The sequence below is a fragment of the Montipora capricornis genome, chromosome 1 (genome assembly GCF_036669925.1).
Source record: "Montipora capricornis isolate CH-2021 chromosome 1, ASM3666992v2, whole genome shotgun sequence".
NCBI classification, from domain to species: Eukaryota; Metazoa; Cnidaria; class Anthozoa; order Scleractinia; family Acroporidae; genus Montipora; species Montipora capricornis.
Genome location: NC_090883.1, coordinates 1,426,059 through 1,441,127, shown reverse-complemented (window position 1 = coordinate 1,441,127; position 15,069 = coordinate 1,426,059). Strand labels below are relative to the sequence as shown.

Below are 15,069 nucleotides of genomic sequence, written 5' to 3'. Positions count from 1 at the left end.
AACCACTAGACTACCGCATCGCTAACTGCCAGAAATTAATTTAAAAATATGTCAATATATTTTTTCTTCCGAATGCCGCTGTAAACGTGTATTATCTCCGGCTAAGAAACAAGTTTAAAAAGGAGAAAATGTCGGTTACCAATCCTTAAGAGAAAGATAACTATTTAAAAATCAAGTACTAGACTTAACCACCGGTCAGCAATGATTTTATGTATACTAATTAGATTTGATAAATGATCGGTGCAATTGTCAGACAGTTGATCTTTAGTTGTTAAGTGGATAAAAACAGTTCCTTCAGATTTGGCGCTCTGGGTTCAAATCCCGTGCAGGGATGCAACTTTTCCAGGACAGAGTAATCTAAATTGACGGTAACAGTCAATCCAGGCAAAATTACGAATTGAGGATAATCTTCATTTCAGAGGTAGAGGATATGTTGTGTGTTTTGTACTTGCCCTCTCCCAAAGGTTGGTAGAGAAACCTCGTGGTCCTGGGTTCTAATTTCGTTCAAACTGCTAAATATGAGTTGCACATCGATTTCATAACCTTCCCAACTTTCATTCAGGGAAGATGTAATTTTGGGATGTAATTTCTTGCGACAGGTAGCCACATATAAACATCTGAATTAAAATCACTGACACGTTGTGCTGCCTATGCGTTCAGCTTTCTTTTCATCGGAGACGATACGATCAGTCGATCGACGTACGAGGTGAACGAAATAATTTTTTTTACCGGGTTGCCTATGGCAAACCCAGTCGAGGTCTGCGTTTAGTTTGTTTGTTATATATTTTTTCTTTTTTTTTTTGTTTTGTTTTTTTTTTTTTCGTGTCGGTAAAAGTCTTGCCTGTCACTCCCCTGGTAAGTGGTGTCTTTGTGCATAGAGCCTTCTGCGCGTATTTCCTTAGGATCGAGAGGGTAGTGGAACTGTGTAGATTTCTCTGGTGGACACAGTAGAATCATTAACTTAGCCTGCAATGGCGTCGAAACTCATGTAACGCGAATGGCGTTTTAGTGGATCCTTAAACAAAATATACCCTTGTGGAGCTCAATAATGGAAAGTCAGTTGGATAAACTATGCAGGAATCTCAAAAGCGACGAGTACTGGACTTCGACAACAATCTATCGCCCGTCGAGACGAAATCAAAGTGAACTGTATTTACCTGAAGTACATGGTAATTTGACACGATTGAGTTTCTTGTCTTCACGCACGCAATGAAATAGGAAGAGGTTTTCGCCTCTAAGAGCAAATATGTTGTTTGTTTCAATAAATTTTTCGCTGGAAAAGGATTCTGTGGTATTTTCTGCCTTTGTGAATTAAAATATCATGTTGTGTATTGAATTTTCGAGCGTAAGGTTGAAATGTGATATGGGAGAAGTTTTTTAGTATTGCTCTGTAAGCAGGAAGGGTTCACAGGCCTGTTGGAAGCGTGCTTGAGTTTCAACAAAATGAGCCCCAAAATCAGTGAAATCTTGTGACGCAGATGAATAATAAAGTAGCTGCTATTTCCAAAATGATGGAATTACCTGACTCTCCAAGACGCGTACGACGTTATTTATCACCAGGTAATACCTGACCGTCCCGGAAACTTCCTTCTGCTCTTTCTAAAAACTGTGTATCAATAGTTATTTGCTTTTTCATCAATATTTGTTTTGCATAAAGCAAGCTAACAAAATCTGTACCTTGCTGAGTTCGCATTTGTTAGCGTTAATAGTATTTTCGGTCAGATGCTTCTGTTTTTTATGAGGGGTTTATTGTTTTGGTCTCCCATCCTAACACTAACCCCGCCCGAAAGGGCTTAACTTCAGTGAAGTTTAGTATTACAAAAATGTCAGATGCTCAGAGGGCACACTTGTGGTGAAAAGAAGTTGTGCTCAAGGGAACTTGAAAATTATCAACATGTCAGCCCAGAAGCCAATGTTTCTCACTTCTCTTTCATTTGTTATTCTTCAGAGACTGGAATGCTGTATTTCAATACCACACAATTCAGTGCCTTCTGATTTTCTGTAGCACGTACCAAAGGCAACCCAGTGTATGCTTCACGGAGGCATCTCGTTTCGAATATATTCCGCAGTTCAAAGAAATCTTCCCTACAGCTTATTAAGGTAAAAGTGGTGTATTGCAGTCTCGCCTCTAAATAGTCCTGATAGACCTTTTGTGACCACCTTGTTGCGATACATTTGGGATAGTTTTGATTGATCGAAGGAAATTTACTTGACCTTGCATAAGAAAAGTCAAAAATAAAACGAGAAAAATCTTATGGCTGTATTTATCAGAGTGACTACAAAAAGCATAGCCTTAGAAGTTTGCTCAGTGTGTGCGGCTCTTGATTTCCAAAGCCACTTTGACAATGTTATCATCAATAAGAGGATAAACGCATAAATAACTGAAGTCAGTTTGTTAAATAGCCACACCTTTATCAATTATCAGGAAAATAAGTAAACAACGAGACCAGCACCCAAAAGTATCTCTTGGTAAGCTATCCTTGCTGCTTCTTCTTGTTTTGAGTTGTCTGGTTATGAAAATGCTTAGACGGATGTCTGGGGTTACTCAACTGGATACGATCCGGAATGAATTGATCAGCCGTTGAGATACACTGAAGGTTACAGAGGTATCGAAGAAGATTCAAGAGAAAAGACTGTCATTGTTGAGCTTTGTCACGAGAAAAGACGAGAGTTGTGTGATGCGATGTGTGGAATTGGAGTGGAAGAGGAGACAGGAAGAGGAAGGCCAAAACGGAGTTGGATGGAGAACATCAGGAAAGATATCAGGATAAAGGATTTCAAGGTAACGAGTGGAGAATCCAAAGTGAGTGGACGCCTCCGCCCAGAAATGCCGACCCCACATAGAAGAAGAAGGAGGTGTGTGTGAAAGAACAAAAAGAAGAAGAAGAAGAAGAGGAAGACGACGACGACGACAACGACGACGACAACGACGAAGAAGAAGAAGAAGAAGAAGACGAAGACGAAGACGAAGAAGAAGATTTGCGATCTCTGTCTCAGTAGAAAACACTGTCTCTTACCTCCGTTCGTTGTCATGTCACAGTACACTTTCAATGGGTTGCCAGTCTTCTTAGGGTCGATCCAGTACTTTCCGTCTCCAAATGAATCTCCAGAATCCAGGACGTCTTTGCAGGATTGAGCAGGCAGATGAGAGTACAGTCCTCGTGTCGCTTTGTCATAGAACAAAACATCATTACCAGTTAATCTTGTGGTAGAATATAACTTACTTTATTGGAAACTTGATAGAACAAAAGAAATTCAGTAAAAAACAAGAAATAAAACAATCTGGCGAGAGTGGATCCACTACAATATGTGGCTTCAGCTTGCGCGTGACGGAAATAATTCGCTTTCCGGCAAATCGAAAGTTAAATCTTAAAGACTCCCGAAAGGCGGAGTTAACTATTACTGAGGACGTTTGGGGCATGAAATACTCTTCCTTTTTCCATTAGTTTAAGCATGCTCCTAATGTTTCAGCGGTTTGAAATTTTACTTCATGCTCATTACAAGACCAAGCTAAGTTCTCATCGGCCGACAACGATACACCGGTAGCGCGCTCGTACAGTGCACGCTCTTTTTGCCTTTTATAAACGTTTTGTCGTCCGATCTTTAGAAGGTGCTTTTTCTTATTTTTTTAGAAATTCAGTGGTTTTCACCCACGTGACAAGGCAGTCATCCTGGATGGCAACGGAGCGTTTTCACTCGCGTGATCAGCAGACATAGTGGATTACTGAAACAAAAGAAAGTATTTGGATAAAAATAGAGTTCAAATCCCAGAGGATTAGTTTAGAACACCAACATGGCTGCCGTGACGTCATGTGAAAACGCTCTGTTCAATACAATTTCTTTTCGCAGTATTGCATAATAATTAACAATAGCCCTTATTCACGATAGCCGCCAGGTTGGTTTTCAAATTGTCATGCAAATTAGCCATGTGTTATGCTGGGGGGGGTGGGGGGGGGGGGGCAAACATTTGAATAAAGGCAAATTGCGGAAAATCGTTTCGTCGAAATATTGAATTAACACTGCTAAAAGTACATTTTAGAATTTACAATTAATTACCTTTCATAATAATTTTCTATCTTTTCATTGCCTCCGACATTTTGACTTTCTACTTCTTTATCTGCTAATTTTTCATTTAAAAAAATCGAAGTAACTTGTTTCAGCATTCTATTTTACTACTTAGGTGATAAACATTCAATGAACATGAAACAAATCATCTGTGTGGCTAAGATGTTCGTTATAACCTCTCGAACTTGTGTCAGGTTTGCCCCCTCAGGAGTGCATAGCTAATCTGCATGATAACAGCAAATCCAACATGACGGCTATCGTGAATAAGGTCTATTATTCCATGAGCGTGCGTTGGATATGAGATAACAATCTTAGCCAACAAGCAGGAGTGGGATAATTGTTTTATTAAAAACGCCCACAAATTATGGATAGATCTCCCCTAATTTATTTTTTATTTTGTATTCCTGCAGGAATCATTCGGGAAAGTTCTAGATCATCGATGATTCGTCGATTTTTGAAGTGAAGTCACCGGCTTTTCAGTATAAGCACATGATGATAATTGCGAGATTATCAAACCTCCGGACATCCCATCCCAAGCAGATTGCACGAGTGAACCCAAGTGTACCTCTTTCATTGTCCCAGCTAGCACTAGTGATAAGCCTGGGCCTCATTCATTTTTTCGTTAAATTTTTTAAAATAATGCGTGATTCCAGTGTTGTCTTTAAAATGCACTTATTATAAACACCTGAAATACCTACGAAGAAAACTTAACCATGAACATTGTCTCAGTCATATATATTTTTCTGGCTACGGCCTTGTAAGCTTCTGTCAGGGATCCTTTGCTTACATCTTTTTTGCCTCATTAGAGTAAAACCAAACCAAAGTAATAACTTTAGCCAATCAAAAAGGACGGATGCAATACTGTAAACCAATCAAAACTCGAAGTAATTACAGGTAGCCGACACAAAGCGCCGGAAAATGTGCACGCGCGAGCCACGATTAGTTTTGGTTTCACTTCTGATTGGTTGAAAAAGAGGCGCGAGAATTCTGAACCAGTCACTGAGTGAAGTAATGCAAAACCAAAGCAATTCGCTAATTACTTTCGACACTCGATTGAAAACCGCTCTAATCAGTGAACCAAGAATGAGGGAAGAATAAAATACTGAACATTGAAAGTGCATTGCATTATGGCGGAGTAGCCGCAGTTATCTCTGATATATACACTGTTTACCGTAAGATAATCTCTGAGCCATGATGCTCCAAATTTATGGAAAATGCGTGGAATCATTTAGCACTTTTGCCACCCAATAATTTACAGGTTTTGACGGCTAATAACCCGCTCGTCATCCGAACTAAACCACTTATAATTATAGTGAATCCTTAAGCAAAACCTCCGTAATCCGTACGTTTTCATGCCGCGGCGGTGGATGGAGTCACTTCTTGAGCCAACAGGTTAAACAGTTATCATCTTAACAGTCACAGCAACCTCAGCTCAAGCTTTTGACTTTCATGAGAATTTTTACCAATCAACTATGTTCTCACATTAGTTAATTTCTCCTAAAAAGCGACTCACGTTGGCAACGCTTTCCTTTGTAGCCAGTATGGCAATGAGTGCTATCCGTATACTTTCTTCCCTTTTCATGAGAATGAGTGCTATCCTTATACTTCCTTCCCTTTTCATGAGAAATATCGACGCATTTCACCTGAAAGCATACAAAAACTTATGTTTTTTGAAAGGATCTCGGTTAGTATTTGCGCGTTTTGAGTAAAAATTCAAAGGTGCAATCGGCAATTCAAACATTCAATTTAGCTGTTCCAACCTTCCATTCAACAATTCAAAAATTCAATTTGGTAATATTAAGCAATTCAATTCAATTAGGACAAAGGCCGTTAGCTTTAATCAATGTTTAGGATTCTTTCTCTATTGGTAAAACAATGGCCTGTGACTTTTGACGCCAACTGAATACTTGAACTGCCGAATTGAATGTTTAAATTGTCGAATTGAAAGTTTGAGTTGTCGAATTGAAAGTTTGAATGGTGTGTTTGATTTTTGATACTAAAAAAACGCACCTTATTTACATCCGCGAGCCGCAGCCTGTGTGGCTCAGTTGTTATCAATCCCGCCAGTTAACTTTGCGACCCGGGTTCAACCCTAGCCTACGTGGAGTTTCAGCCAATCTCAATCTGATCCCGCGGGTTTTTCTCCGGGTTCTCCGGTTTTCCTCCCTCATCAAAATCAGTTCTCAGTCAATTACATCCGCCTATGACAGGATACCTTGATCCTTCCCTTTCGTTCAATTAAATGAATAAACTTTCCGTTATTATTTCAACTGACCTTAATTGAGCCATAGTAGTTGGACCCTTTCATCGCTTTAAAATCACTGGGTTCCATTTGCCGTGTTATGTTGCTTAGTTCACAGACGCGTTTCTTTGATTTACCAGTAGCGGGATGGACGTTGAATGACTCGCACGTCTTGGTATCGATGCATTTCACCTGGCATTCAAACTCGTCACCAACAAAATCTGAACTTATGTTATGACCAACCAAAGCGTGATCTAAGGAAGTAAGGAAAGACTTAGTATGCTGTCTATTATGAGTTCTCGTCTTTTTTTTTTCCTTGTAATTTTCCTCATTGCTTGGGATACTTTAAGGCTATTACCATATAACTTGATACTTGACATTGAATTTTTTTTTTGTTCCCTTCATTCTAGCCAATCGAAATAAGCAACTTAAAATTCATCCCTTACCCTACGATTAGAGGCCCTTTGATGTTCCTAGATATTCCGGAAAAAGGGAGGGACTTCAGCCAACCGCTTCGAATTTCTTTGTTGAGAATGCTTTAAAACTTCAAATGTATTTTGGTGTGAATCACCGCAAGAACAAACTGTCGGGCTACTTTAAAACAACACTGACAAACACATAACAACCAAAGATTCCAATCATTTCCTTGGAAACCAAGAGACCTCATACTTTTAGAGTGCCCTTTTCATTTTTTACCGAAAAATTTATAGGTTTCTGGCAGACTAGTTTGTGTAACCGAAAAACAGAGGAAATACTCATTGGAATTTAGACAGTTAAGCCCCGTCTACACGAGCAATTTTTATGACATTTTTATGTGGCAGATATATTTGATCGTGCAGATAGCACAACAAATAATTTTTGGCAAGTCGCAGTTAAGTGGGTCAGCAATGCCTTTGGACAGCAGAGATAATGCTGAAGCAAGGCGAGGTTGCCTGTTTGTTCTCTAATGGCGCTAACCAAGAGACACGAATTTGCTACCTTTTATGTGACGAGTCGTCTACACGAGCAATTTTTCGTAAGTGACAACTTTTATTTATAACATGAAAGCTAAAGCCCCGTTTACACGAGCAATTTTTATGCGACAATTTTTGAGTGACAACTTTTATTTGCTAGTGTAGACGAGGAAATTTGGCCAATTTTATGTGACGACTGTATTTGCTGAAAAGCTGGAGCGTTCAGTTAGCTTTTATGTGACAAGTAAAAGTTGTCAAATAGGAAAAATTGCTTGTGTAGACGACTCGTGATATAAAATTTGGCAAGTTCGAGCGATTGATCATGTGCCAAAATAAAACAAACAGGTTTGACAAGTCGAAACTGGGCTCACTCATTCATTTCCGGTTGGATAAGTAAGTCGAAGGAAGTCGAAGCGGTTGGCAGAGGTCCCTAGCTCTTCCCGACTTATCTACGAAGATAAGTAAAGTAAAAGGCCATTTCCGAGTTCATGTCTGCCTCCTCTTCAGAGCGAGTCTAACTGCGAAGTTTTTGTGATGGCAATTAGTTCTACTTTACATATGAATGAAAATTAATTTTCATGAGAAAAACTTCGCACTTAAACTCCCTTTGAAGAGGAGGCTAACATGAACTAGGAAATGGCCTATTGCAGGTATTTTCTAACGCCTTGCCGGAATATCTCATCAACGAGCTCGTTCGCATTGAGAAAAAGGCGATCTCAATCATTATGCCCGGCACGAGCTATAATAATAATAATAATAATAATAATAATAATAATAATAATAATAATAATAATAATAATAATAATAATAATAATAATCACGGGAGAGAAAGAAACCAGATATTTGCTGCAGAAGAGCCAAAAGTGGATCCTATGACGGACTGTGGAAACTGTAAAACGATTATATCGTAATTATAAATATATTGTACGAAAGGACAACGAAAAAAGAACTTGATATATTGTTAGAACGTTACACGAAAGAAAAGGCTATAAGAAAGCTGACACTTCTAACATTAAATTAGCCTACGGTGATACTCCGCAAAGTTATAAGATGTAACTCATCAAACAACTTAATGTCCATAATAATAAGTAGAAATTTATATAGCGTCTTTAACCAATGTCCAAAGGCGCTTTACAACAATAAAAATCAAAACTAAAAACAATAAACGCTAAAGAAATGCTAGTAAAAACTACATCAAAGAAAAAAAAAACCCGTCAATAATAACTATACTAATATTGAACAATTAAGTCTTAAGCTTAGATTTAAACACATTCACGTCAGTGCTCAACTTTATAATCTAGTGGCAAATTATCAGGAGCCCATCAGTAGGAGCTTGCCTCCCCCATACAAGCCCTGCGAGTCAACCTTTGCCCGTATATTTCTATTTTTAGAACGCCACGAGTTGTTCGGCACTGCACGCGCTGTTTATTTAGCCAATCAGAATAAATTCATTGTCTAACGAAGACAAAAATAGCAAAAACAATGTACGCAAATTGTGCGAATTGATGTAAATTAATGTAAAGGTCAGAGGCTCCTGCTGAAGAGTTGGTTCTAAAAATAGAAAGATACGCGCAAAGGTTGACTCAAGGATATAGTGCACATGGAGGCTCCTACTCATGGGCTCCTGAAATTATTCCATAATTTAGGAGCTACAACGGAAAAAGCTCTACCACCATAACTCTTGAGACTGTACCCAGGGACATTTAAAAGGTAATTATCAGATGATCGAAACCTGCGAGCAGGAATGTAACGCTCAAGCATATCACAGATATACAGGGGAGCTAAAGTGTTGCAAGCTTTATAAGTTAGGAGCAATTATATCTTGTAAACTATACGCTTCTCAATTGGTAGCCAATGAAGCTGACGTAACACTGACGAAACTGGGTCGTATTTACGACCACCAACAACCAACCGAGAAGCACAATTCTGAACCATCTGCAACCTCTTAATTGGGTAGCAGGGGAGGCCAATAAGTAGCGAATTACAGTGGTCCAACTTACAAGTAAAAAACACGTGCTGAGTAGAGTCTTAATATTCGCTTGCGACAAATATCTCTTATTTCTAGCAATATTCCTAATATGAAAAAAGCAAATTTACAAATAGCAGCGACGTGAGACGTAAGTGTCATGTTGTCATTAAAGACGTTTCCCAAATTTCTCGTGGATAAAGTAGATACTACATGCTCATCGCCAACAAGTATATTAAAGATCAAGCTGTGGGTGAGGGTGGTGTCGCGCTCCAATGATTAGCACCTCCATTTTACTATTATTAAGCTTAAGCTTATTAGATTGCATCCACTTATTTACATCCCTAATGCAGGAAACAGCAGAAAGTTTGTCAACCGTCGAAAATGACTCAAATGAAAGATAAATTTGCGTGTCGTCTGCATAGAAGTGAAAACACACCCCGTGAAATGTCCCCAAACGGTTACGTGTACAGTAAATACAAATCAGATCCTAAGACTGAGCCTTGAGGTACACCACAAAAAGGATCTCGAGTAGTGGACTTTCCTTCCCGAACCATCACAAGCTGCTTTCTATTAGTGAGGTAAGATTTAAACCGGGAAAGTGCTGTGCCACCTTCTTCAATAAAGGGAATCAACAGCGCTTCCTTGTGAACATTCGCGACAGTTCCTGTCTCCAACGAAAGATTGATCATTTCACTTGTCACGGGTAGAAGGTCAGGAAGGCAGAATTTGATTTAATTTCAAATTGATTCTGATTTGATTGGGGGGGGGGGGGAGTGGGGTGAGACTCCCATATTATAAGGGGAAGGATACTCGTCGTCTCGCTTAGTGGTATAAATTTCCGATTTTGGTCTCACTTAGGGTTAAACGCAATCATATATGGCCGTGAAGGTCTCCTTTAGGTTTGCGCGCGAAGAAACATAAAAGTGTGTCTTTACACACACGTAGGTGAAAGTATTAGATGATAATGTCTTTGCCATCATTAAAAGGCACTGTATTTTTTTTATATATCTGCGTTTTAATATGGTCTCTTTTAGGGGTAAGAAAACAAAAACCTGTGCCACGCCCAGATTGGTCTCCTTTAAGGGTTTAATTTAAATTCTGACGCCGACGAGCATCCCTCCCCTTTTTTACATGGGAGTCCCCTCCCCCCCTTCCCCAGGCACCCATGGTGGATCATATTGAATCATTATGTGACAAGCTTTTCCGTAGTATTGCATCCGATAAAGACCATAGGCTGAACGGCTTACTTCCGCCAATAGGCCAAGGTCGGAACGCTTTTATACTTGCACTGGCCCATTTGTTTTGTTTGATCACACATTATTCACTCGGAGATAGCGAACCAAACGGATTGCTTGAAACACTAAGATCACACTCAGTATGCGTAATCCAAGCAAAACAAAATGGCCGGCGTAAACTCGCCAGTATTTCTGAATCGGAAATATTGAGAACACAAGATGATGCTGTGCTACGGAATACAACGAGGGCCACAAAATTTGGCATGAAAGTTTTCAAAGGTAAGAGAAGAGTTTATACTTTTGCCAACCAGTGTTCGACTTCGTTTTTCCAATTATTATTGCTGAAAATTAAACAATCTTCACGCCAACAATTTGCTTCACTCGGAGTAATTCTGCTTTGTACGGCTTATCGCCCAGCAAAACGAATTTGTTACTGAAATCGACGAACTAAGAAAATATCTTAGAAAGTTCCACATGGCTGCAAGGAAACAAGACTGGTCATTTTACAACGAACCAATGCCGATCTTGTAACCCCCCCTCATTTTTCCTGATTTTGCAACTTTACTCGTTTATATCTTTGCTTCCGGACGTTGAATTTTGTCATTTTTTGCATGTTAGCTTAGATTAATTAGTTTGTCTTTCAAATTTAAAAAAATACTGAAGGTGAAAAAAATTAGAGACATTTTAAAAAAAACTTACTTTTCCTTAAAAACTGACCTTTAGATTTTGTTGAATTTTAAATATTTTAGAAATTATTTCTAACACTATCTGGTAACGCTGAAGGGAAGAATCACCGTCCCCTTTTTATAAAAAAAACACCATATATCTTGATTTTAAGATTCAAAGAAATGCCTTATATCGTTGCCATGGTAAAGTTATTTTGTACCAAAATGTGATGTGAAAAATCTGTGATGGGTACTTAATACCCTCGCCAAATTTTGTCTCCATATCATTACCGTAACTGCATCTGTAATTAAACTCCTGGACAACTTGAAAATTCGTACTCAACTTAACGATCATGTACCACAGAAAACAAGACATAGAAATACAAAGTTACAAGCAAGATACTTAAAGCTTCAGAAACGCCAAAAAACACCAAATAAACCACTTACTACGAATGTTACCGTTTACCGGAAAAAAACTTTCACAGGTTTGCTCACCAGTTATCTGAGTTTTTGCCCCTTTACCTACAAATTGGGGTTAATCAAAACCTTGATTGATTGAACTTTTAAGATAAACAACACTTGGATGGGGTTCCATACTGATCTTCAAAAATTGTCTGTCATTCTGCGGAGGAATCGAATTTTCCCTGAAAACCTTATCAACAAATATATTTCTACATATATTCAGACAGCAGTCAAGAGAGGGAAAACACAGTCTCATTCAGGAATCGAGCCCCAGGAAACACCTAAGTTTTTCTTTAAAATCCCTTACGTTGGGCACTTCTCAGTCACGGCACAGAGGTGTATACGCAAACTTGCTAATCGGTTATGTAAACCTATTGATATAAGGTTAGTCTTCACTACTTTCAAAGTCAGGAATCTTTTTAATGTGAAAGATGCTGTCCCTGAAGGGCTTCGCACGCGTGTGGTCTATAAATTTTCGTGTGCAAGTTGTGATGCTTCAGTTATGTTGGTGAAACCAGCCGACACTTCTCCACACGAGTGCGCGAGTTCTTACTTTCAGACAGATCTTCGAACGTTTTTAAACATCTGCAGAGTTCAGAGTTTTGTAAGGCATCCTGCACACCGGATTGCTTCGAGATCCTGGATTCTGCAGCCACTAAGTACCAAGTGAAGCTTAAGGAATCCATGTATATAAAATGGGAGAAGCCCGATCTCAACCAGCAGGTGAAACACATTAACCGGACTCTCTCCCTGTAAGGAACGAAGCGTCACTCATTTAAATTTTTGTTTTGTTCTGTTTTGATTTAATACGCAATATTGACAACGCAATGTAACGAAGTTTGTAAGATCGCGCGCGCTTTAAATTCAACGGCGATTTCAAAAAATGTAACACTGAAGAAGACGGATGTACCGTCGAAACATGTCTGGAAAATTAAAGAAAGTTGTTATGTTTATACGACTATCCATAAAGACGAATGTCTAATGAAGCGACAAAATGAACAAAGAGAATTGCATATCATTAGGCAACAGAACTTAAGTACATTGAATAGACGCGATAACGAGGCAAATACCGACTAATTACCGCATGCGGAATTTAGGCAAATTTACAAATATCTCACGCACGGGATGAACTACGCGGTATTAAGCGACGACAAATGACAGCAAATTACATAGAGCAAAAAAGTTGCAAATGTAGCAAAACTTGTTGGGAAATATTTAGTGAAATGAAAAAAAATATATTTCTCGTGTCTACAGTATCTAAGGACAGAATATGTTTATTTGTTTGACAAAAGGAGGAACTATTTCGAGCCTCCTTAAATCGACTTTGAATGGTTTTCTTCTGCAAATGCTGTTGAGATCAGTTCCTGAGTATATACTAAAACAATTATTCTTTTCAATCTCGGTGGATAGTGGCAGAATATTTACCTCGCTGCTTCGCGCCTCGGTAAATATTCTGCCACTATTCACCTATTCAAAGAATAATTAAATATTACAGTATGGTGTCCTTGGTCCGCGAATTTTCTGAAAATGATGTTATATTTCCTCATTAACTAAAGTACCACCAAAAACAAGTCTGTTCAATGATTTCTTGATTATTCTTCTTTCACATGACGAAATTTCGGCTTTCCTGCTATTGGTGCTTGGTGTAGAATTCAAGTTTGTTAACAGGTGTGTTAATTTGTTTTCTAGAAAGTCTCTACTCAGTAGTGCGGCTCCGTAACTTACATGTTTACTTGGCTTGTGTAAAGATAAAACCCAACGAGAACACGTGTATTTTTGCAGAACAGATTTACACTGATAAACTAATTTCTACGGTTGGGAAGAAATTTGCTGCAGAGTTTTAATCTTTTGTTTTCTCGACTCTTGAAAAATATCAACAATTTTCGCATAGGGGTCCTTGGTCCTCAACTTATACCACTTATGACCCCAGAGAAATTAAATCTCGCAAAGCAGGTAAAGAAAACCTTCGATAATTGGAAATAGGCTTTGCTTCAACTGAATATTTTCAAAATCTTGTTTGTACATGTTTACGTACGTACGGGTTACTTTCTTTTGTATGTCTAGAATACCTACACGGTCATGGTATAATGAAATGGAGCTTGTGATGGGAGACGGTCAACTGAAAATAAATGCAGATTCTATACTCACAACGACATCCAATACGACTGTACCTGGGATATATCAAGGATAAAACAGAATAAATAAATTTTCAGCTTCCTACAGAAATTATCGGGATTCACGGGTACTTTTTTTGGGCTGCTTACATGATTCGCGGACCAAGGACCAAATTCACAGACGAAGGGCTCAGCGATTATGTTCAACATCTTTCGAATTACAAGAGAAATATTTTAGTTTGGAACTTGCCATTTTAATATTATCGCAAGAAACGAAAAAGCTATCTTCATGGAAACTTTCAGTTCGTTACGTTTGATTCAGGTAAGATATTCAAGATTATCCTTTTTTCTTGCGGACCGCGGACACCATACTGTACTCATGCAGCAATATTAGGATATGGCCTCAACGCACTACGTAATCATTCAGTAGCAATCGAACACACCTACAACTTCGTTTATTTTAGCTTACGTTTGTTATGTCCAAAAAAATGACGAACTTCATTTATTATCACCCTACGTTAAATTACCAATAATCGGCTTATTAGCGTTTGACTTGGACCATATAAAATATATACTCAGGCTTAGAGTCTATTCCAAACATCCTATTTTACGGGTCAAAACATTTTATGAACGTTCTTAGATTTCTTTTAACATTAAAATGTGATAACTTTCAACCACAGCTCAGTAGAAAGACTTACCGACTTGGGCCTCAAAAACACGTCCGCAAAAGTCGTCGCTCGTTCGAAGGAAAGCAACTTTGATCAAAGCATTTAAGCAGAAAAGTATCAAATGAATATTAACCAATAGTGAGGCTGCCATATCAGCGACTGCCAGCGCTATTCAGATATTTAAGCCCTCTTTGTCAACAGAGCTACCCGCATTGTTAGTATACTGACTGGCTTACCGAGTCTCGGGTGTGACCTTAAGTGGGAAAGTCTTGCGCAAAGCTGTTTTATAAACAGTTCAGAGTTTTAATTAATGAAATTTATTTTTCCACTATTACGCCATTTTACCATATTTGGTCAAGAGAACGCGCAAAATGTGAGACTATATTAAACTGTACATAGTGTCCCCGTTTGACCGGTTTAGAACGGAGCAAATACGGACGGAACGGAAGTTTTTCAACGAAAGTTATTGTTTTCAACACGATGCAAAGCCTCAGAATGATGCATGATATATGAACATTATTTTTGAAGTTGGATTTTGACATCTAGAGCACTTCACAATATTAAGTTATTCCAAATTTAACGTCAATTCTTAAGAAAGATTTTTTTTTTTTGCCGGAATATCTATTGTCGAACGTTTAAAAAAATAATCTCCTCTTAGCGATGATCTCATCTCGTAAGAATGAATATCACCTTGAT

General features: G+C 38.5%; 1 protein-coding gene across 2 annotated transcripts in view; it reads right to left on the bottom strand.

Annotated features, from left to right (window-relative positions):
• Positions 1-14,608, bottom strand: part of LOC138050600 (uncharacterized) — an 18,013-nt gene extending 3,405 nt beyond the window's left edge. The window contains exons 1-4 of one of the 2 annotated variants that reach the window (XM_068896918.1): positions 14,404-14,608; positions 6,341-6,561; positions 5,579-5,708; positions 3,018-3,167 (exon numbers count right to left, since the gene is read on the bottom strand). In XM_068896918.1, the coding sequence (XP_068753019.1) occupies positions 3,018-3,167; positions 5,579-5,708; positions 6,341-6,561; positions 14,404-14,524 (622 nt within the window). In that variant the 5' untranslated portion in view covers positions 14,525-14,608. Of the gene's footprint in view, positions 1-3,017; positions 3,168-5,578; positions 5,709-6,340; positions 6,562-13,739; positions 13,750-14,403 lie in introns of those variants that run through there. The other variant, XM_068896926.1, reaches the window with a different exon arrangement.
• Between the last annotated feature and the right edge of the window lie 461 nt (positions 14,609-15,069).